At 46.0% G+C, this 23,762-nt stretch overlaps 1 protein-coding gene across 3 annotated transcripts in view; it reads right to left on the reverse strand.

Annotated features, from left to right (window-relative positions):
* The window catches only part of CAMSAP2 (calmodulin regulated spectrin associated protein family member 2), a 96,786-nt gene that overhangs the window by 10,589 nt on the left and 62,435 nt on the right, over positions 1–23,762 (reverse strand). For 2 of the 3 annotated variants that reach the window (XM_067027408.1, XM_067027407.1), the window contains exons 5-11: positions 14,732–14,873; positions 14,298–14,437; positions 9,476–9,623; positions 7,187–7,271; positions 4,285–4,367; positions 3,944–4,013; positions 1,453–3,631 (exon numbers count right to left, since the gene is read on the reverse strand). In XM_067027408.1, the coding sequence (XP_066883509.1) occupies positions 1,453–3,631; positions 3,944–4,013; positions 4,285–4,367; positions 7,187–7,271; positions 9,476–9,623; positions 14,298–14,437; positions 14,732–14,873 (2,847 nt within the window). Of the gene's footprint in view, positions 1–1,452; positions 3,632–3,943; positions 4,014–4,284; positions 4,368–7,186; positions 7,272–9,475; positions 9,624–14,297; positions 14,438–14,731; positions 14,874–18,349; positions 18,383–23,762 lie in introns of all 3 variants that reach the window. The other variant, XM_067027410.1, reaches the window with a different exon arrangement.

Genomic DNA, 23,762 nt, shown 5'->3' on the forward strand with positions numbered 1-23,762 from the left:
GAGACGGACTTTATGTTTTACACCCAAGGATGCCCCTCTGTTCTCCTTTCTCTGCAGGAGCAGAGGTAGCAAGGTCTCTAATATTAAACACATCTATTACTGTCTACAGTAGCAGCCTATTTTAAAAAATAGTAGTTTTACACAGTTAAGAGACAAGACACAACCCACATTCAAATTTCTAAACATTAAAAAGGGCTGAGAGGGCTTCCCTGGTGGCGCAGTGGTTGAGAGTCCGCCTGCCGATGCAGGGGACACGGGTTCGTGCCCCGGTCCGGGAAGATCCCACATGCCGCGGAGCGGCTGGGCCCGTGAGCCATGGCCGCGGAGCCTGTGCTCCGCAACGGGAGAGGCCACTACAGTGAGAGGCCCGTATACCACAAAAAAAAAAAAAAAAAAAAAAAAAAAAAGGGCTGAGAGGGCCATCTCTCTATGACCAACTTCAAAGTAAGTTACCAGGTTCCAACAGTTAATGATCCTAAGTAAAACTAGCGATTGTAACCACTTCAGTATTCGCAGGTTTTGACCCCAATAGGACTGCTGTACGTTTCATTTAAAACCCAAAATTATAAACTGTTGCCACCGAGTGCTGTCTTTCTATCTATATTCCCAATCGTGGAGCTATTCAGGATCACAAACTATCTACTTTAGTCCCTTAGCTAGAAAAAGAAACATGAGTAGCACACATATACATGTTTCTGATTATTGAAAAAAAAACATATTATTCCCTATAGGGAATTTGGAAAAATATAAAGATGAAAAAAGGGATGACAGGAGAAACATTTAAAAATAATATTAGGCTTTTCTGGTTCTAATATCTATGATAAGTTTCAAGATCTTACCATCACGAGGTGATACTGTTCAGTATTTGTGTTAGTTGGCTGTAGTATTGTTTAAACATGTCATATCCAACATCGATCCTGCGATTAGGGGTCATACGCTACACCTTCGCCAATGCTTCTAGAGAAGCTAGTTCAATGACAACTGCACCAATTACATACTTTTAAATGTTTCACCTTGCAAGAGTCTGTCTGGTCAGTTTTCAAAAGATTTTTTTTAAAAAAACAATACATGTAAGGGAAGATGGTCAATATTAAGAAAATAAACTAAAACAGACTTACATGCAATGCCAAGTTATGAGCTTTTTACAAAGTGGCCACTGAACATCTTTTGGAAGAGTGTGAGTCACTTGGTTTTCAAAAGGCTTTGGTGAAAGTGAAAGAGTCAGAGGGACAAAAACAGCACGTCTACACATGTACCACGATGTGAAGAAAGGAGGACTGTTCTAGAAACCCATGTGCCCGAACAGAACTGCAGTCCACAAGGGGCGGGCCAGAATACATTTCAGGGTTAATGGCAGGGCTGTGAGGAGCCGGGCTGCTGCTAAAGAAGCAAGCGCGCCGGCTGAAAACACCCACCAGTGGAGAGACCTGGGACCACGCGGGTTGGCTTTACCTTGAAGAAGAATCCACAGCATACTTTCTGGTCATCATCGACTTGTTCTTTATCACTTTCTCCGTCATATTTTTCAACCGACACATCAGCCTTTTCAGGGGCTTTCAAATCTGAGAGGGAGACTTCAATCAGATTAGCACTTTTGGGAGGAGCAGGTGGGAAGGCAGGTCTGGAAGGAGGTTCTGCAGGTTGAGTCACGCGGTCCTCGCTCAGGCTGGGCCACGCGGTCTCCGTGGCGGGCTGCGCCAGGCCCTCGGGAGCCGCAGAGGGCGGGGCCCGCGCCTCCTCCTCCTCCTCCTCCTCCGGGACGCGTCCGCGCTGCTCCCCGGGGCCCGCGGACCCCTCCCCCTCCCCCTCTTGCCCCTCCTCCTCCTCCTCCTCCTCCTCCTCCTCCTCGCGTCTGGACTCCTTCGCTTCCGGCTCCCCGCCGCCCCCCAGGCACACGAAGGACCTGGTCTGAATGGGGACCTGACTCGGGGAGAACCTCCTGAGCCGAGGGAGGCTGTCCACAGACCGAGGGGGCGTCAGCGTTCGGTGCAAGGGCGTGAGTTTTAGTTCATTTGGCCGGGGAGTCCTCTGAGCTTTGACGGAGAAGGAGGCGCTCTTCCTGGCGGCGGGCTGCGGGGACGGGTGGGCGGGGCGGGGGCAGTCGGCCGGCGGCCGGTGGGGCTTCCCGGCGCGGGCCGGCCGGTGCGGAGAGGGCGGGGGCGGGGAGATGACCCAGGCCTGCTGCTCGCGCATGTGCATCAGCAGCTCCTGCTGCAGCGCCAGGCGCTGCATCTCCCGCTGCAGGACGAGCAGGGAGGCGTTGAGCCTCTCGATGGAGCGCGTGTGCTCCAGCAGCTCGCCGTCCTGCGGTGTCTCCTCCGCGGGGCCGGCCGGGCTCCACGGCCCCTCGGGGTCGCCGGGCGCGCTCGGGGACGGCGGCCACCTGCCCACGGGGCTCTCCGCGCCCTCCTTGGGGTCCGCGGGGGACCCGCTCCTCGGCCCGTTCGCCCTCTGCGGCTCCTTCTCGGGCGGCCGCTCCGCGTCCGCTCTCCCGTCCTCGGCGCCGGCCGCCTCCTCCCGGGGCGGGGCGGGGCCGTCCCCTTTCCTTTTCACCACCGTGAGGAAGGCCGTCCGCCCCATCTTCTGCCTCCGCCTGGTGAACGCCGCCTCCATCTTTTTCTTCTGGGCCTCGATGGCCCGCCGCTTCTCCTCCAGCTTCATCCTCAGATGCACCACCTCAGAGGCCAGCAGCTGCGTGGTGTCCCGGCCGTGCGGGAGGCCCGTGTCCTCCGGGGTCTGTGCCCAGGCCACCACGTGAGGGATGTTGAGCTCCGAGCCCTCCGGCGTGGTCTTCTGAGAGCTGCTGCCGCTGCTTTTTCCGTCGGCGTGGTTCATCTTCCTGAATTTCTGTTCGGCAAAGCTGGTCATCTTCACGCCGGAACTGGAGGAGGCGCTGCTTCCGGGCTGCGACTTGGTGCTGACGGTGCTGGGGCAGGGGCTCAGGGCCTCCCGGGCGCTGTCGTCCTGGGGGAGCTTGGACGTGTCGTCCACGTCAGAGTCCAGACTCACGGTGTAGTCTCGCAGGGAAGAGTCTTCGTCCATGGTTTCCGGAATGTCCTCCGAAGGGACGTGGATCCCCGTGTCCGCCTCCGTGTTGTCGGTGACGGGGCTCGAGGCACCTTTCGCGTCCGCCACGCCCTCGGGGCTGGACTGGCTGCGCGGGACGCCCGTCTCCTGGCTGTGGAGGAAGAAGCCGTTGGCAAGCTGGTCGGGCCGAGGGGTGTGGGCCGGCTTCTCGGTGTCGTGGATTATCTGTAGCGCTTCTTCGATGCTGGGCGTCCCGACCTGACTGCCCAACTCCTCGAGGAACGCTCTGTTCTGCAGCGCTCCGTTCGGAAGCCTGTGACGCACGTTCTGCTTGGAATCTAGTTCGTCTGTGCTGCGGGGCGCGCAGCCCGTCGGGTGGCCGTGAGAGCCCACGTGAAGTTCCTCTTCAATGCTTCCCGCTCCCTCCTCACCATTTACCGGCTTGAAGGACAGATTTTTCCTAATGTTCTTGGATACACGACTGCTGTTCAGAGTAAGTCCTTCATTACTTATAGAACGAGTGATTCCTTGGTTTGGAGTGGATCTCTGTATACTGCTTTCTTGATCAAAAGAAATATCAAATGAAACGCCATGCACTGATGATCTAAAAAAAAATTAAAGAGAAAATCTTTAAATCATCCCAGAAAGGAAACAATCTGATATCACTGAACAACGACAGTTATTTGAAATTATGCTTCCTTTCTTTCCCATTTCTCATCATCACACTGTCCTCAAGGCGAGGGTAAGGCTGTCGGCCCACCTGTCACATTTGGCCCCTTTGGTCACTCTATCATCCGCCCATGTTGCCCTTGTCAAATGCAGGTACTAATTAAATTGCAATCTGACTAACGGGGGGCGGGGGGGGGGAGCAGCTCTTGAGAACGTGAGGTCACTAAACATAAGAGTCTCTGTGTACCTTTTCTCCTTGGGCCATGTTCCTATGAAGCTGTCAACATAGGACATAGATGAAGACCTTCTTATTCCTCCTACAAATGCATGAAAGTAAAAGTCATTGAAATCATGTAAAAAAAATGTAACTTACAACAATGTAACAGGTTTCACATAAGGGAAGTACATGTGGAGAAATAAAGATCATTTTGTTAAGAAAAGCAAGCACAGAGAAACAGAGCCCTTTCCGTGTGTCATATGGGACACTTTTGAGAAAACAGAACTGGATACTTTAATTTACATTTATTCTCCATCACTGTCCAGTTAACCACTTAAATGGCATTTTCTAGGCTTTTTCGACTACATTACCTGAGGCTGAAGGATGAGCTTGGGGGCGTGAGTGTCTAGAAGGCAAACGAGGACGAGAGTGTGTAAGCGCCGCTCCTTCCCCACTGCAACGTAAAATACATGTCAATCAAATGCCATAAAGTGTCTGGCTCTCGCATATACATTTTAGATACAACAGCTGAAGTCGGAAACAACACTCTGTCACTTCCGACTCTCCATCCTAAGTGGAAAAAAAAAAAATAAGGAAACAATATAGTGTTTAAACCAAAGAATGGTGGTGATTATACGTATCTCTATGTATTTCGTGTCTTTTAGCCCAAGAGCTTGAAACACTACTTTCATGTGCAGCTCAACGTCCTCGTGAGATAAGATACGGCACATTATTTGCATTTTACGAATAGAAAAACTGAGGATTAAAGAAAGTAAAGTCATCAACTTGCAATATTCTGGACGAATCTCAATCTCTAAAAGTACAGGAACGATGACCCTTGCGAAAGAGCCTCTGGCACCTCCTGCTCGCGGGCCTGTCTGTACGGCTTTAACACTTAACATTTTTTCTGATTTAACTCCACCCTGTTCCAATTAATGCAGCGGGTCACACAGTCTACTTCTCAGTTTCTGATGACATTTGGCCACAACTTAGTTTTTCTTTTTCTACGTTTTCAGTCCACCACGGCCTACCTTGTAGCAGGCGAAAGGAAGCACCCCGACCCCATCCCCGAGAATAAGCTGGGAGCAGGGCGCAGTGACCTCTGCAGCTCTCTGCGACCACACTACCTCTCGGCTAATGCAAACTGCGAAGATGAACAAGCAACTGAAGGATACAAAGGTAAACCGCAATGCTGCACCCCTATTATTTAATGAAAGCTTAATTCACGAGCTTTCCAAAAGCAACAACACCCGGAGCACGCGTATGCCTTTGCTGTCGCTTAGCTCCCACGGCCCCCACCCCTGCACCGCACATCAGCGTCCTCGCGCTCGCGTCCCCGGTCGTCTCCTGGGAAACCCGAGGGCGAGGACCCCACGCTGCTCCCTGTCCCGTCCGTCTCTCTCATCCCCCCTCCGGCAGCCTTTCCACAGCCTCTACCCTTCCTACATCTACAACAGGAGCGTAATTCTGAAGAGGATTCAGGATTCGGTTAGTAAAACAGGTTCACCCTTTTCTTCTTCCCCAAGTAACAGCTACACTGTTGCACCTTCCTACAGTTGCCTTACTTCACGCCTGCATAGAGCATTTTGAGGAGGGGTGAGTCCCGTCCAGGTTAGTAGCCAAGCGTGTGCAGAAGCTGCGACAAATGTCCTGCTTTGCTGTCTTCTTCCTTTGGCTTTGTTTCCTCGTAAGGTCACCATTCAGGTGCGATAACATTTGTAGATGTGGCTGCATTATTCTCAGGAAGAGCAGAAATCCTTGAATCCTTCCCCAAAAGTTCTACAATGGGAGAACTACAAATGGACCATATGGAAACTCATAGAAATGAAAGGATTACACAATGACTCTTCAAAGAAGAGGATTGAGACATCCATCTGGTTATATAGGAAGTTCTTGTGCTGGGAGAAAGGAAACAGGTAGCCGCTCAGATATCTGAGAGGCAGAGAAGAGATGAGTCTTCCAGAGCATCTGAAGGCACCTCCCAGTGTCAGGAAGGTGGAAGATCGTCCCCTCAAGTTCCTAGAAATAATCATCATGGAATAACCTAGTCTAACTGGAAAGTTTCAGAGGTTTTAAAGATTTAACAGTACAAGAGTTACGACCTAGAATACTGAGTGTTTTCTAAATTTTCAGGGAAGGCAATGCCACTATCTAACCAACCCAGGAAAGCACTGAGGAAGCAGCGTGTACAAAGAAGTTTCCGACGGGATAAAACAGAGACTCTCGCTCCTAGATCAGCCGCATTCTAACCTAATCTCTTTGTGGTAAATCTCAGGGGTGGTTACGAAATAGAAAACTTAGTGGAAGTAAGAAGATTTAGAGGAGTAAATCAGAGGGTAAGGGAAGGAAAATGCTTTCTTAATCTGAAGGAAATACTTAGCGAGATCAGAAGTTCACAGTGCAAAGAAGCCCTACAAAGGCGGTAAGAGTACGGTGAGGGTTCTGTCCGTGCTCATTAGCACAGAGTAGAGAGAGAAACTTCTTAGATGTGAGGAGGGGGTGACAGCTTCGGTGCAAGTTCATATTTCATGCAGAAAGAACTTTCAATTTCTTACTCATAATTTTTAACATGTATTTTTAATAGATCTGCTTGAATTTCTAAAAAAAAAAAAAAAATCCCCAAATACATCCATTTTAAACTTAAAAATCAGGTAACAATACACATTTTAGGTTCTAATAAACACACATTAAAAGTGCTTATAGGACCTGCTGAAAGACATTTTTAAACAAATTAATGTCTCTATCACATACTTGGGTCAGAAGTCAGGATTATCCTGCCATTAAATGTTTACTTTGCTTCCGATTCAGTTCCTGATACTAAGAACTAAAGCGTTAGGTAAAGATACAACAGCACAATAAACATTCCACTGTGCTCTATGAATAGCTACAGTAACCAGCAAACAAAACAGTAGGGAAAACTGCCTCAAAAATTAAAAAATTATTTAAAAAATCGAAAATTTAAAAATTTCCCCCTGGCCTAAGAGTCATCATATAATCTCAATTATAAACAGGTTATGCAGCAAAAGTTTAGTGTTAGGCTGATTATTTGGACCTTCGGACAATATTCTCCCACTTTTCAGTGTGATTCATAAAAGCCCATTTATGAAACATTCATTTCAGTGTAAATTTCAATTACGGTGATGTTAAAACAGGCTTTAATAGGGTAAGTTAATTGAAACTTATTTCGTTCAAAGTCCAACTGAAACTTTAAAAACTCTAATGTAATAAAATGTTGATGTCCTTAGTGAAGGGAATCGATGCTCTGGACTCTACCTTGGGGTGAAGCCAGGGCCGTCCAAGGCATCTCTCTGGGCGGCAGTTAAGACAGGAACCGAGGGCACATCGTCCACAGGTTCAGCTACAGGAAAGGAAAACAAAACCTCAGAATTACATAGTTAGTGCATGCTTCCAACGCTGCTTCGAGAATTATGAGCCACAGATAAATGTTTAAGTTTAACTGCAATTTCCCTTATTACTTATAGGGAAATCTTAGCGTATTTAGTTTTCTCCTTAAATAATTTTCAAAAGGACAAATTTTCTTTAAACTGTTCTTGGAAGTGTTCTGGCTTAAAAAAATCCACTTGATTGGGGCTTCCCTGGTGGCACAGTAGTTAAGAATCCGCCTGCCAATGCAGGGGACACGGGTTTCAGCCCTGGTCTGGGAAGATCCCACATGCCACGGAGCAACTAAGCCCGTGCACCACAACTACTGAGGCTGTGCTCTAGAGCCCGCGAGCCACAACTCCTGAGCCCACATGCCACAACTCCTGAAGCCCACGCGCCTAGAGCCTGTGCTCTGAAGCAAGAGAAGCCACCGCAATGAGAAGCCCACGCACCGCAACGAAGAGTAGCCCCCACTCGCCACAACTAGAGAAAGCCCACGCACAGCAACAAAGACCCAACGCAGCCAAAAATAAATAAGTGAATTTTTAAAAATCCACTTGTCTAAGGCTAACTGGGAGAAAAAAAGGCTTAATATAAGATAAATACACGTATTTAAAATAAAAATAAACGAGTGTCTAATTTCGCTAGAAGCTTTCACAGAACTTCAGTTACACGTGGTCACTTTTACGTCTGTGAAATAGTTGGTATTTTGGTAATCAATTAGAGAAAGAATTTCATTGGTTAGTAATTAAAACCACTGGTATAGTTTACATTTTTGTAAATAACGCTCATTTATTTTTTGCTTTGGAGACCTAATATAACAGCCGTTGAATATTCTGAATCGTGGGCTTCAAAGATGAGATCATACAAAGCAACGTACATGAAAACCCTATGTCAGCGGTGAAAACTGGACAAGATCGTTTGTGGTAACTACTGAAGACACCTGGCTTTATGCAGTGGCCTTCGGGAAGGGCCCCAGCTGCTCTCTAGGTCTGCCTCGTTACATGACAGCTCTGCCCTAAGCAGCTCAGAGACACAACAGGTTAAACACTCATCCCCTGCATGTTTTACAGAATTTGGCCTGGGACGCAGAGGGCCAGCTGGCTGAAGGGAGCTCATTCTACTCACCAGAGTGGCGTCACCCTCCCACGTCCCTTACCCACTGCTGCCCGAGCACGTATGTTTCCCTGCTTCTTCATCTTTCTCTTCTTTAATATTTTTTGAGGGAAGGGGTGGGGATGGGGAGAAATACGGGCAAGTACAAAAATGTGGCACCAGGGAAGCAGCTGGCCCGTCGGGAGGCACAGTAAGCCCAGCTGGTGTTGGGCAGGGCACCGGCAGCGGAAGGAACCCAGAGTTACGACGGAGGCGAGTCCTCTGGTGGGTCTGCGCTTATCGCGTGGGACTGATTCCCCACAGAAAGAAAACTCTGTTTTATGACGGAAGCCGGTGGAAAATTTGTTCTGCTTTAGAGAAAATACAGAAAGATTTTTTTTGTTCTTCATTTCCAGAGATCTTTATAGTAACCCACCCCTTTATTTCTTACCAGTGTCATTATGAGCGATCAATAGATCATGGTACTGCAACAATCACAAAACCTACCAGGTTTTTTTTTTTTTTTTTTTTTGCGGTACGCGGGCCTCTCACTGCTGTGGCCTCTCCCGTTGCGGAGCACAGGCTCCGGACGCGCAGGCTCAGCGGCCACGGCTCACGGGCCCAGCCGCTCCGCGGCACGTGGGATCCTCCCGGACCGGGGCACGAACCCGTGTCCCCTGCATCGGCAGGCGGCCTCTCAACCGCTGCGCCACCAGGGAAGCCCCCTACTAGGTTTAAAAACATATAACAAGCCCCTTTATGGTTTAAGGGCAAGTTCCGATTACAGATTAAAGCCAAGCCATAATTTCAGTGGCTTCTGGGCCACAATGTTAAACACTCAGACTCTTAACAGGGAACAAAAGCTAGGGATGGGGGTAAACGATGCAAAAAGAGGGAAGTGGGAAAACAGTTAAAGCTGCAAGGTGCACAACGTGAGCCGTGGAACGCAGGGCTGTTCTCGCCACCTCCTCCTCCTCCCGACACCGTGTCCGTCCCGGAGAACTGAACGGCTTTAAACGTTGAGAGAGAATTTCTCAAGGCTAGACTAGGAGAGGGCAACAGGCTTCCGAGTAAGAGAATCACCAGGTGAGGCTCTCTGGGTGCTCCGTCCTGCTTGTTTGCGGGGACACGGGTCGCCTCCTTGCGGGCGGGCGTCGCGGGGCCGGACGAAGGAGGGCTTCACGACCTCGAACCACCAGAAGAGCTCCGCCATGAACACCAGGTAATTGCTCTGCGCGAGAGGCAGCGCGTTAGGGGGAGAGCGCGTGACGCCCGGCCGCGGGCAGCGACACAGTGTTAGTTACCCATTGAAACAGCTCGGAATCCCATTCACCCTTCAGAACCCGTGACTTCTTTGTTTTTAAAGAAATGGTAAAGCTTATAATCCCTACGCTGTGCTGGGTGTTACCTTCTCGGAAGCTCTCCACTCCCAATTACACTTCTTGCTCCTGCACGTGTTCTCCCCTCCGCCGAGCCCTTGGTGCTCGGCTTTCTCGCACGCTCAGGCCTCTGCCTCCGAGCGCGGCCGAACGCGGCGCCCCGCGCTCACCCTCCGGCTTCCGTCCGCCCGGCCCGCTCGCGCTTCAGACTTCCGGGACGGCGGCCCCTCCCAACAGCCTCTGCTCTCGGCCCTCCGCTCCCTCATGCACTCCGGTCCGGCAGCCGGGCGCCCTCGCCCCAAGCCCGCCTTGGCGCAGGCCACCGATGGCCGTGTCGCTAAACGAAACAGCCCTTTTCGTCTTCGTTGCCCCCAAGCCCTCAGCAGCATTCGATACTCCTGATGTCTGAAAACTGCCGCCCCACCCCCACCCCCCAGCCATCGAGCGGCCCCCAAGGGCGCGACTGCACTTGCACGCACCGTTTCTGGCCCTCCCCACAAGTCTGACCGGACCCCACCCTGACTTCCCCGAGGCGCACACAGCAAACCTGGGGGGCACGCGACGCCGGCCTCGCTCTCCCCTCGCACCCGAGGCGCCTCGACAGCGCGGGAGCCCACCCACTTCGCTCCAGCTGCATCGGAACTGCCCTCTGCCCTCGCTCAAGCTGCCTCCGCCTCTTGGCCAGCACACAGTCATGTCTTCCTCGGCTTATGAAGCCACACTTCTCAAAATGCAACGCCCCCCCCCCCTTGCCCTTGCCCTCGGGGGACTGACTGTAGCTGACAAGCGGGTACCTGACTGGGTCCCTCTTCAATTTCTCCAGCTTCATCTAATACCATATTCTCCAGGGTTCCCCACTTAACCACCAGACTATATGGTCAAAGGGACAAGGCTGTGCTCACCACTATATCTTCAGTGTTTCAGACACTGCCTGGCACATAATAGGTGTCCAATAAATATTTATTGGATGAGCATATAAATGAATGAATAAGCATATTATAAGAAAGGCCAGTCACTGGCAAAGTGTCGAAATGCTGATATGGAATATCTCTGGGTGGTAAGATGATTGTGATTTATAGTTTTTCTTTATACTTATCTCATAGTATACTTTCTAAAACCAAAGTACAAAATTATATTTAAAGCATTGGTGCCAGGTTCCAGCTCTACTAGTACAGCTCACTGAAAGCTATGTGCATCTTTTGGGAAAACACTGTGTAAGTACCCCATAATTGTCTGTTGATAGGAAATTAATTACTATCTCAAGGACCCTGGAGCTCAACATCACTGACCATCAGGGAAACGCAAGTCAAAACCACAAGGAGATACCACCTCACCCCTGTCAGAATGGCCATCGTCAAAAAGATAGGCGATAACAAGTGCTGGAGAGGGTGTGGAGAAAAGGGATCCCCGTGCACGGCCGCTGGGGATGTAAAATGGTGCAGCCACTGTGGAGAACAGTATGCAGATTCCTCCAAAAATTAAAAACAGAACCACCCTATGATCCAGCAATCCCATCTGGGTACATAAGCAAAGAAAATGAAAACAGGTCTCTTGAAGAGATCTCTGCACTTCCACGTTCACTGCAGCCACGGCGCGGAAGCGACCCGAGCGTCCGCCAGCAGGCGAATGGAGGAAGATGTGGTGCACGCGCAGCCCGAGAAACAAGGGAAGTCTGCCATTTGCAACCACCTGAACGCGGAATCCGGAAAAGCCAGACCCACAGAGACAGAGGACAGAGTGGTGCTTCCCAGGGACCGGGGCAGGGGAGATGCGGGAGTGCTGGTCGAGGGTGCAAACTCCCAATCATGAAATGAATACGTTCTGGGGATCTAATACTTATAGTTAATGACAACCGTATTATACACATGAAAATTGCCGAAAGAGTAGATCTTAAATGTTCACAACAAAAATGGTAATTCTGTGGCGCGACGCGGGTGCTGACTGATGCCACGGTGATACTTATTCTGCTCTTGAATCGAATCGACGCACTGCACACCTTAAACTTACACAACGTTACGCGTCAGTTATGTCTCAGTAAAGCTGGAAAAAATTTATTTTAAGCACCTTGGTAAGATAGCTGTGTCCTAATAACATGATTGTACAGTGTCTGGCCACTAGAGGTCAGCATAGTAAGAAATAACTTTCCCAGTAACTAGTTGATGAAGAGAATTTCTTTCTGAATTTACGATGATTAAACAGCAATAAATGTCACCATATTCCTGGAACGGTACCAGATTAATTTCATTTAAGAGCTCTTCTTTCCTTCTTTCCGTTAAGACAGTCACGAAGCTATACATCAACGTTCTTAAACACTGCAAATGATATCAAAGAATACAAATATACAGAACATAAAATAAAAAGTAAAAGTAGATTGTAAAGCAGGTATACTCCAATAAAGATGTTAAAAAAATAAAAATAAGAACTGAAACAAGTAAAAAAAAGTAAAAGTATACTTTAACTCCTCTCCCTCAAATCCTAATAGTGCACTCAGAAGAAACCGCTGTTAACAGTTCTGTGTTTCTCCCTCTACAGACCTCTCCCCACGCATGTGTGTGTGCAGATGTGCATACAAACAGAAAAAGGATTTTTAAATATATGTAAATTGCACCATGCCGTATATAACGTGTGCTCCCTGCGCGCTGCACTTATAACTCCTCGTGAGCTTTCCGCATCAGTAAGATACCCCTGCCTCCTTCAAACGGCTGCTTTGCAAGGCATTCCAAGTGTGGCCCTCCCAAGGTGAACTGCCGCCAACTCTTCACCGCCACGAACAACCCTTACACGTCCTTCTGTGCTCTTTAAATGTGGTTAGAGAATGCCCATCTGCCCTCTCAGAAGATCCCACCGGTTTACGAGTCCACCACGAGGGGAAAAGAGGGCTCCTCCCTATTCCCCACAAACAGCCGTTACTCACGTTAACAAGTGACAAGGCGGCCGGCACCATGGACCGAGCAACGTCTCTTTGCGGGCTTGGAGTCTGAAAACACTCATTTGAGGTCAAAACTGTGGTTCTAATGATTTAGCAGAGAACACAGAAAGTGACCCTTTCTGTGTCTTCTCTGCAGATGATTATCTATTTTTAAAGTGCCTGATTTAAGCAAATGTCTTTGTATCTGGATCATGCCCAGACTAAGTTGGTCTAAACATCAGGGATATATGTCATTTACTGGAAGTCCAAGGTATACAACTTAAGCAAAGGTAACCTTACAACTCAACGTATTTAATGAGATCATTTTTTTTTTCTTTGAGATCTCAGTAAAAGTATTTAATATTTTTAATAGGAAGCACCAGAAAAAGTATGAAGATAAATATATCTCCTAACTTCCATTTTGGTAAAAATGGCAAAGTGTAAACATTCAAAATCCATCAAGGTTTTTCTTCCGATGTGCTGGGCAGCGGGGAGTGGGCACTGCTCTGGTCAACAGGGGCAGGTGCTTATTCTGGAAACGCCATCACCCCTGGCTCCGTCAGTCTGCCTTGTGGTAAACGAGAAACGGGAACAGGAAAAAGAGAGGGACCAAGAACAAGCATTTAAAGCGTCACGAGGCTCTAGCATTGCTCTGGGATGGGTCCTTTAGCAGCTTCTATGAAGCTATGAAGTCCTACAATTAGGCCTGACATAAAGCTGTTCCCCTCAGAATTCAGACACATCGACTGTGAGATCATTTATTCCTAAAGCCGTTAAAACAGAAGTGCTAACTTCAGGCAGGTGTACGAGAGCCGTGAAGGAGTTCTGCGGCTGCAGCTGCCGCTGACAACAAGGCAGTGTTCCCACCATGAAGCTCTGGAACCTGCAGCTCAGAAGCCATCACGCCTGAGACACGCGTCTGTCTCCACCACCAGAAAGAACACGCCCTAAACGGACGGCGTGGGGGGGGGGCCTTTGTGTTGTCTGCTGACTTATCCCAACCGCCTAGAACACTATGAGGTGCTCAGTACACATTCCCTGAAGTAGGGCACTAAGGCACGGCCCGAAGCTAAGAGGTCGTGTGACGTCCGGAAGCGAGGGACAGGCGTATGGCTAATAAACGCGATTAACTCCCTACAAGGCTCATTTCCAGCTGACCGTAACATCTCCTTCCCTCTTCCTTTCCCAAGGCTTTGCCTCCAGCTCTGGGACCTGAGGGCCCTTCTTCCCAGACCGAGTCCGCAGTCCTGCTGAGCGTCCAGAGCGGCCACACCTCCTGCACGCCCCCCACAGGAGGCAGCGCCCCTCCAGGACCCAGAAACGCTTACCGGCTGGCCCTCTATTTTGCTAACAACATCAGAACAACGGTTTAATTCTGTACTATGACATTAGGTTGAGCTTTGTACTATACAAGAAACCTGCAGCTAACAGTGTAGGATTTTTAAGAATAAAATAAAATCAGCAGAAAAATCAAACAAAAACGATTTTTTCAAGAGTTCTTTTGCCTGAAATTACAGTTAATTTTGTAAGCTTAAAGCAGCTATACTGTTGATGTACCTAGCGGTATGTTTTTTCAACAAACTTGAACAAACAAAGGGGAAACGGATGATGGAAATACCTTGATGGAGGAAGCAGCGTAGAGCATGTCTTCCAGGGTGAAATGGCAACACTGGTTCAAATATTCCTGGCAAAATTCTTGAATCAGCTGCAGATTATAGAGGCTATCAGCCAAAGACATGGTCTCTTTCAAGCAAATATCTTCAAACAGGAAAAGAGCAAGGGTTAATTCTGATCACGAACATTTCAAATTCATTTTGCAATTATTACCTTAATACAGATATACAACTACGCAGAATCTGTCTGACCCACACATATAACGGCAGTGATCGCTACACAGAGGCTTAGAGACCAAGCACTCCTTTACTCAAGTACTTCCTAGAATTATACATAAATGTCCTTCTTAAAAAAAGCCGTCATTACTTATTAAATTTACTGTCTTAAATATTTCTTACCATCTATCCACAGTTTAGAAACATTTCAATGGAAACTTACCTTCTAATCTGACGACACCAGGGCAGTAAAAGTGAATGAGGGCAGCTAACGCACAGCCATCCGAGCCGTCTTTCAACAAATTTTCTACCAACGGAATGCAAGGCAGTTGCTTAAGCAATGTCTGCTCTTTCCTATAACGAGCCTACATAAAAAAAAAAATAAAAAAAATAAAGGTGAAAATGAATAAGTACTAAGCAACATACAGGAAAAAAAACAGCATTGTAGATTCCGATGTATCAGTAATAAAAAATAACATATAAGCCAAGAGAAATGAGAACTACTCACCAGCATCCTTCTTTTCTAAACACTACCACTAGACCGCACTTTACCAACTCTGGTTCTGAAGCTAAGTGCTTCACATCACATCACAGTGCTTGTTTATGTGAAATTCCCTTAGCCTAAGAATTTACATGTAAAAGCATCACAACATGGATTCTGAACATCTGTTATCCACATCATCAGTTCTGCTCTTTTGCAGATGAAGAAATTCATTCACTTTAAGGTTAGACTTCACTTAGACCACACGTTCTTATATGGAAAGAGTGAGACTCGAGCTGAAAGAATGAGGAGAGGCATCCGAGTTGGGAGCAGGCAGAAGAATGTGAAACTATTCTTAGAGGAAATGGGGCGATTAGAAACATCAGTTTGAGGACCGGGAATGATATTCAACACCATGAAGACATTCTGGCTTCTCATCTGAATGCTGAGACAATGCAAACAAAGTGTAATGACTCTGAAACTGACAAAACCCCTCCTGGTTGAGGTTTCATTAACCAATAACAGAGCAAGTACAAGGGTTTCTGCTCCCTCTCAGAAAAACAGATGAAATTCCTGTTTTTTAAAGACTGGCTGGTGTGAGTGGATACAAACGTGTAAGGCTGTAAAACTCAGAGGTTACGAGAACCATCTTAAGTCAGATTAGCTAGGCTCAAATCCTGGTTCTGCCACTTCTCAGCTCTGTGATCTTGGACAAGGTACTTCAGGGCTCGTTTCTCGGTTTCCCCATCCGTGAACTGGGGACACCTACTTCACAGCTGCACGGAGGAGTACAGAAGATGACGGACATAAAGTACGATGCACACACGGGCACGCGGCGGGTAACTGCCAGAGGTCAGCTGCTACTAGCTATTACCTCTCCTCAGGCCAAGAAAAATAATGCTGAAGGCTTGATGGAGATGCACACTGAAGTACTTTATTAGCAAAATTTACAATTATAGTGGTGACTGATATTTAAATACAGTTTTTTTTAAAGTAATCAAAACTAATTTTTCGGGGCTTCCCTGGTGGCGCAGCGGTTGAGAGTCCGCCTGCCGATGCAGGGGACACGGGTTCGAGCCCCGGTCCGGGAGGATCCCACGTGCCGCGGAGCGGCTGGGCCCGTGAGCCGTGGCCGCTGCGCCTGCGCGTCCGGAGCCTGTGCTCCGCAACGGGAGAGGCCACAACAGTGAGAGGCCCGCACACCGCAAAAAAAAACCACCCCAAAACAAAAAAACCCTAATTTTTCTTCTAACTCCATCTCAACTGATTATATTTCATAATTTAAATACAATTATGAAATATAATACTTTTGTGAGAATAATAGAAAAATATTATAATTTACTGAAAGAGAAAATTTACTTTTTGGTGGTGAGGTCAGCTTTCCTCTCAATGATATCCCTCAGAAGAGCGTAGCCATTCAAGGAGACATTTAGCCCTATTTCCCTGTCACTGGCTACTCAAGAACAGGATTCATGGAACATCTTTTCCTCCGAAGATTTTCAGAGGAGCTTGTTCTTATGAATCAGCGGGGACTAGACATCTGTGTCTAATGGCATGATCCAAACTCACAGACTGCCTATATTCAGAAAAAAAGTCACACAGATACACTACATAAATTCTTTAATTGATTACCGACTTTTACATGATCCTTAGAAAACTTCCTCATTTTGCTGCTGGCAGACAGTTTGAAAATCAGCCATGAAAAAAGAGGAGAGAGGGGAGGAAGGGAGAGAGAGAAAGCCATCAGCCAGCGGCCTCCTCTGGCCTTGGGCCGCCCCTCACCCTCGGCAGTAAGCACCCTTCCAGGGCCTCCCTTGGGCCCGCCAGACACAAAATAGGCACCTCTTGGGAATCCCCTACACTGGCTGCGCTCACGGCCAAACTTCCCAGATCTCCAGGTCTACCCCCGTTTTCGGCCCGCGGTCTGAACTGGGCTGAGCTGAGTGCCCAGAGTCGTGGGACAAAGAACTGGATTGTGTGCTGTGTTGTGCTGCACCCGCCAAGGAGCACTGCCACACAAGGCGCACACACACACACACACACACAGACACACACAGATACACACACACACAGACACACCCACAGACACACACAGACACACACACACACAGACACACAGACACAGACACAGACACACACAGACACAGACACACACACACACAGACACACACACACAGACACACACAGACACACACACAGAGACACACAGACACACACACACAGAGACACACACACAGACAGACACACACACAGAGACACAGACACACACAGACACACACAGAGACACACAGACACAGACACAGACACACACACAGAGACACACACAGACACACAGACACACACAGACACACACACAGAGACACAGACACACACACAGACACAGACACAGAGACACACACACAGACACACACACAGACACAAACACAGACACACACACACAGACACACACACACAGACACACACACACAGAGCTTCATAAGGCTGCAGCCACCGAGGCCCACGGCTTAGACCGATCAGAGATTTAGACGCGGCATGCCGAAACATCTTCCTGAAGATTATATACTAGAAGAGGCATCAGATAAACCAACTTGTAATGTTTGTTGTTTTTTTTTTTTACCAACTTTTAATCTTGAAGTCATGTGGGACTCCCTGAAAGTTCATCTGCAGTTCACAAAGGTTACAGAGTCTTTTATACTTGAACATGCTCTATGCTTTACAAACTTACTGCTCTTTCTACAAATGGAGAAATCTGGCATTTAAAAGGGACATACTTTCTATCTTTCAACATTGTGGTGCACTTCTAAGTTACATTTCTGTTTCTGAGGGCGTAAAATACTTAGGTGGTCTAACCCCCAGATGTCACCGTGAAAGATACCAACTCTTCAAGTCCAACCAGAATTGAATCTAGCTCAGGTCCGGTACTGGGAGGGACACAGAATCCGTCACTTCTTTATTACACAGAAAGTATCCTCTACAGTTCAGGCCAAAAGGAAATGATCCTTTCACAAAGATGACTTTACAATACAAATAATTTACATGTGCAATTCATATTCACTTTTACTAATATTATTAAAACTAATGCAAATCTATATCCATACTTTTTTTTGTCACCTAGTTACTGACGGTCTGAGTTCTGACAGACTAGCTTACACTTTGAATTGTTTTCAAAGCTTCTAATCCAAATTTTGACTAGACTTTTAAAATCTTCCTGTTTTACATTATGATCAAAAACACCTTAAAATCCAATCTCTACTTGTGACTAACAGAATTATATGTAATGACCGTATCGGCAAGACATAAACGATACCATTCTACAATTACACGTCTGGAGAGCAAGTTGAAGAAGCTGTGAAAACTTACTGGGACCAATTTCCAAAACCATTTGGAAGGAGACTTCGGAGGAAGCAGCAGGAAAAAAGGGGAAGCAAAAGGTAAAGGGAAAATTCATCAGAAGTTTTTAAAATTAACAAGTTATAGTAAAGTTTCTGTCAGTGGAGTTCCAAGTTTATAGATCTCAAAACATTTTTTAAATGTTAATACTTTACAATTTAGCTTACACTATAGAGGTTCCTAACGAGAAACACCACCCCCTTCCCTCCCCTCACTCCTCTCCCAACGTGGATGTGCGTTTTTAGGGTACCCAGGACATGCTGTGTACTTCGGCAGCAAAGAATTTTACCTCCCAGTTCTGGGATCACACATCACATTAGAAACTAAATTTATATCACAAGAGGGAGTAGAAAGATTCTAGGGCAGGACTTGCAGTCATTCAAATTCTTAGACATTAGGAGGCCAAGTCTGATACGGTAGCCTTCCTCCCAGAAGGGAAGGAAGAAAGACTGCTTCATAAGTGCATGAATAAAAGCAAATAACAAGGTAGAACTGAACACAATGATCATTTCTTTCAATGACATAAAGAATTTCTTTCAATTAATGGGGGATAAAAAACCAGTTGGCAATTCTCAATAGTTAGTATTTTTATAGAGTCTCTAAGGCAAGTAGCTACTAACACAAAGAGAATATAAATGTTATTAATTTTACTATCTAGGGGTGTTCCAAAGAATATAATTTTATGCCTTTAAGAAGATGAATATACAATAAGCCCATAATTTCAGATAATATGAGAATAATTTGTAACTGTTTATCTTTGTATTTCCTAGCACAGTTTTTTGGCAGCCCTAAATAAATATTTGTTGAAGTGAACCAAACTAAATGGGGTCTGAGTTAAAATTCATATTCAACTTCTATGCAGAAAGTTTTTCCTACAGAAATTAATAGTAAAAATAACATTATTTGGAAAAAATAATATCAATGAGGTATTTTCAACAACTTCAAAAATCAGAAAAATGTCATCTCAAGAATCAGAAAAATACCAGCTTCCCATAGAGATAATATTTCCAATAAATTTTTCTTATTGCATCAGGAAGAACCACCTTAACAATTGTTTTGCATGCATCTGAATCTCTCGTTTAACCAACAGTTGTTGGCAGCTGCAGTTCCAGTAGCCATCAAAAGTGCGAGAGCAGGAAGCCCCGGTGAATGCATCAGGGTTCCCAAAGAATAACAGAAATTTCAAAAACACGAGTTTTCTTGTTTTTGAGACTAGAAGAATCCATAACACAGAAACTGAGGATAATAAGAAATTACTATGGATTATACAACACAGGAGATGAGCAAACGAGTCTCTCGTGGTTCCAATTAGTCCACATTTCTTGCAAATACTCAATACTTGAACTTTTCACCAGTTCAGACAACCCTGAAAGAGCTCCCAATGGCTGCAGCTGGAAACACTGAGCAACAAGCCAATATCACAGATTGGACTGTAATCCAAACCATACGGTACATACACAGGAGCCCATTATCAATACAAATGAACACGGACCGAGTTGTAACCCCAAGCACAGAGCACACACACACCAACCCCTACTGAGGCAAATAAAAGGCTGAAGGGTATAAATCAACGGAGAAGGCACAAATCTCACTTACAGAAGAATTCCAGAGGCTATATATACCCTTCGCTTCGGGGAGGGAGCTTAACTTCCCTCCCCTGGAACGTGCGGTGGATTTAGTGACCCACTTCCAAAGAGAAGAGCACCGGAGGGGGAAACAAACCGTACAACACGCAGGAGACCCCTTCAACCCGGTGACCAAGGTGGACACCGTCTGTGACAAATCGTGTTCGCGTCGCGTGCTCCCTGATGTGATGTGATGAGGCGTGAAGCCACCTCTGTGATGTTCTTCTCCAAAGGCCCACAGGCCCAATCTCACCGCAGGACACAGGAGACAAACCCCAATTCAGGGACACTGGTCAAACACCTGGTCACCAGTACAAACTGGTGTAATCTAAATAAAGTCTGTAGTTTACTCAGTGACAACGCACCAATGTTATTTTCTTGGTGTTGCCAACTGGGCCACGATTACATAAGATGTTAACGTTGGGGGAGACTGGAGGAAGCCGTACTGTCTTTGGAACTTCTCTGTAAATCTAAAATTATTCCACAATACAGTTGATTTCAAAGATAAATACACACGAAATTAGGTGAAGGTGGCAAAAGGCACAAACCTCCAGCTACGAGATAATAAGTACCAGGGATGGGACGTGCGCGTGCTGTCAACACTGCTGCATGTTATACAGGACAGCGGCTAAGCGGGTACATCCCAAGGGTTCGCACCACAAGGGACAAGTACGTTTTTCTATTTCCTTAATGCTGTATCTATACGAGATGATGGATGTTCACTAAACCTACTGTGGTCATCATTTCATCACGTATGTAAGTCAAAGCATTATGGCGCACACCCTAAATTTACACGGGGCTGTATGTCAGTTAGATCTCAATAAAACTGGGAATGAACGAATCAATGAACAAATGAATAATGACGGACAGAAACAGATTATAACCCATGAAATAAAATAATCCATCAGTTCATACAGATAATAAAGAGATGATAGGTAGATTGATACGTAGAGGAGGTCAGATTTGCTTATAACAGAATCCTAACTAATAAACGTAGAAGAAACGATAAAGTTAGAGAACTGCCATTTTGTAACCACCATAGTAAAAAGTACCTGAAGTAGGTGTCATCAATAAATGCTAAATCTAGGAGGGGGGGAAGCATTGAAGAGGAACAGGATATTTACAGTCTCAAAGTACCCTCCTCTCAAATTACTTATTACGAAAGGAAAAATAATAATCACGCGGTCAAAAAACCCAAACAATACCTTAACCAGCTGATCAAAATTAGTATCACCCAGTAGGGGCAAATGGATATCACATGCCTCTGGATACAATACTGTGAAAAGGACACACTTTACATAGTATTCCAGGCTAAAAAAAAGCACAACTTATTCTAACTATGAGGAAATATCAGAAGAACTGAAATTGAGGGATAGTCTATGAAAATGACCTGTATTCTTAAAAAATATCAAGGTCACGAATGAAAAAGAAAAGCTGTTCCAGTTTAAAGAAGGACGGTTCCAGTTTAAAGACGAGAGATACAACAACTAAATACCTTACATGACCCTGGACTAGATCCTGGACTAGAAAAATATATAAAGTTCAATTGGGATGACTGACAAAACTGGAACATAGGCTGTAAGTCTGATCAAAGCACTCTATTGACATTAAGTTACCTATCCTGTGGTCGTGTAAATGAACAGCTTTCCTCCTAGGAAATACACATTGAAATATTAAGGGGTGAAGGGGTGTGATACATGCAACCTTCTTTCAAATGCTTCAGAAAAATTTACACACATATACGTCTGTGTGTGCGACACGAAATGCACAGAGCACACAAAATGTTACACTGATGAATCTGGGGAAAGAACATATAAGGGTTCTTTGAACTATCCTTGCAACTTTTTGTTAAATCAGAAATATTTCAAAATAAGTGTTCTTAACAAGTTATATTAAATCCATACCAATCCAAATCTTTGTAGGGTCTTGTATCCAAATGCACAAGACTATTGATCTATAAAGCTGCTGAAGCCATCTAATTTTTATAGTACTCTTAGGCAAAGATTAAAATCACGGTACTAGGATATCTAACTAATATGTAAGTTTCTTCAGACCAAATCATCTTTATAAAATATTGCTTGGAGAAAAAAAAGTTACGGTACCATCTCTGCATTTTTAAAATGTTTAAATATATACATAAATGTGAAAGTTTATAACGAAGAATTTTGTTTTTACAAGAATGTAAATCAAGAATAAAATGATTGTATTTCTAGCCAAACCAAACAGTTCAAATGGCAAAAATCCCACAGTTGGGTAACAGAGCAAGACTTCATAACCTACTCTGTGCTTGGCGGTGTGTTGTGTGTGGGCCCCTGTACTTCACAGACTACGCGAAATGAACACTTACCTTCACAAAGATTTTAACAATGAGAAAAAGGATAACATTTATCTGAAAATGAAGGTATTGTATCAAAAACATGGCACAGATGAACTTATCTATGAAACAGAAAGCGTCTCACAGACACGGAGAAGAGACTTGTGGTTGCCAAGGAGGAGGGGAGACGGGGGAGGGATGGACTGGGAGTTTGCGATTAGCCGTGCAAACTATCGCGTATAGGATGGATACACAACACGGCCGTACGGTACAGCACAGGGAACTATATTCGATACCCTGGGATAAACCGTATGGAAAAGAGTATGAATGAGAATGTATACACGTGTATAATTGAGTCAGTCTGCTGTACAGCAGAAGTTAGCACAACATTTTGTACATCAACTATACTTCAATAAAAAAGTAAATGAAAAAAACAATAAAAGAGGAAAAAAAGAAAATGAAGGTATAAATGCTATGTTTGTGCTAAAATAAAAAACGTGTACTAACCCAAATATTTAAGTGAAGCACGCTCATTCATTCATTTACTCAGTCACTGACTCAGCAAATCCTGGTTGTGAGGTTAGTATGTACGATTCCACGGGCCAAGTGCCGTGAAAAAGTCACAGTGACATGACCCAGTAGTGTTTGGATACCATACAGTTTTTCTTAGAGGTCACTTAGTCTGTGCAGTTGTTTGGAACACAAATAGCATTTTTTCCCACAGAAACAAGGGTTACTGGATCCTACGTCAGCATATAAAACCCCCATTTAGTTCATAATGTGTGTGCAAAACTACAGAATTAAATCATATATATAATGGACGAGGTTTCCGTGGAAGTCCTGTAACGTAGGGTGCTGCTGGACCTTCTTCCTGATGAGAGCCAGGAGCAAGCTGGGGGCGGGGGGGGCAGGATTAAGTCCATCTCCAAGGCAAGGGGGGAAACTGGAAGGAAAGGGCTGGGGGACCCGAGGGACAGGGCGGGGGCGGAGCCGGGGGAAGCAGGGAAGCGGGTGCGGGTGTCCACCGGGGAAGGTGCTCGGCCAAGACGAGAGGCAAGCCCAGGGAAACCGCTGTGACCCCAGGCGCCAGATGCAGACAGCAGCGCAGGTGGTTCCGCACAGCGCGCCTGGCGAAGCTGGTGGTGCACAAAGCAGCTTTTTCCCTTTCCCTCCTCTGGCCTCCTCTCTTACAGAGCATCAGTGACTAGCAGCATTCGCCCCAAATGAACAGAAGTGCTGTATAATGATGAAGATACTTACAATAACCCAGGCGGAAAACAAAGTCTCTGCAGAAGATAATTTCTTATACCTCAATTCAAATGCTAGACACCATGTTTAAAGGGCTCTCATTATGATATATTTTAAAAGATGTAGGAAATATGCTTTAGGTCTTGGTGTATAACAAACACAAACACACAAGTGTTTGGAGAAAAAAAAACCTCTA

This window comes from Kogia breviceps, chromosome 1, assembly GCF_026419965.1.
Source record: "Kogia breviceps isolate mKogBre1 chromosome 1, mKogBre1 haplotype 1, whole genome shotgun sequence".
In the NCBI taxonomy this organism is placed as follows: Eukaryota; Metazoa; Chordata; class Mammalia; order Artiodactyla; family Physeteridae; genus Kogia; species Kogia breviceps.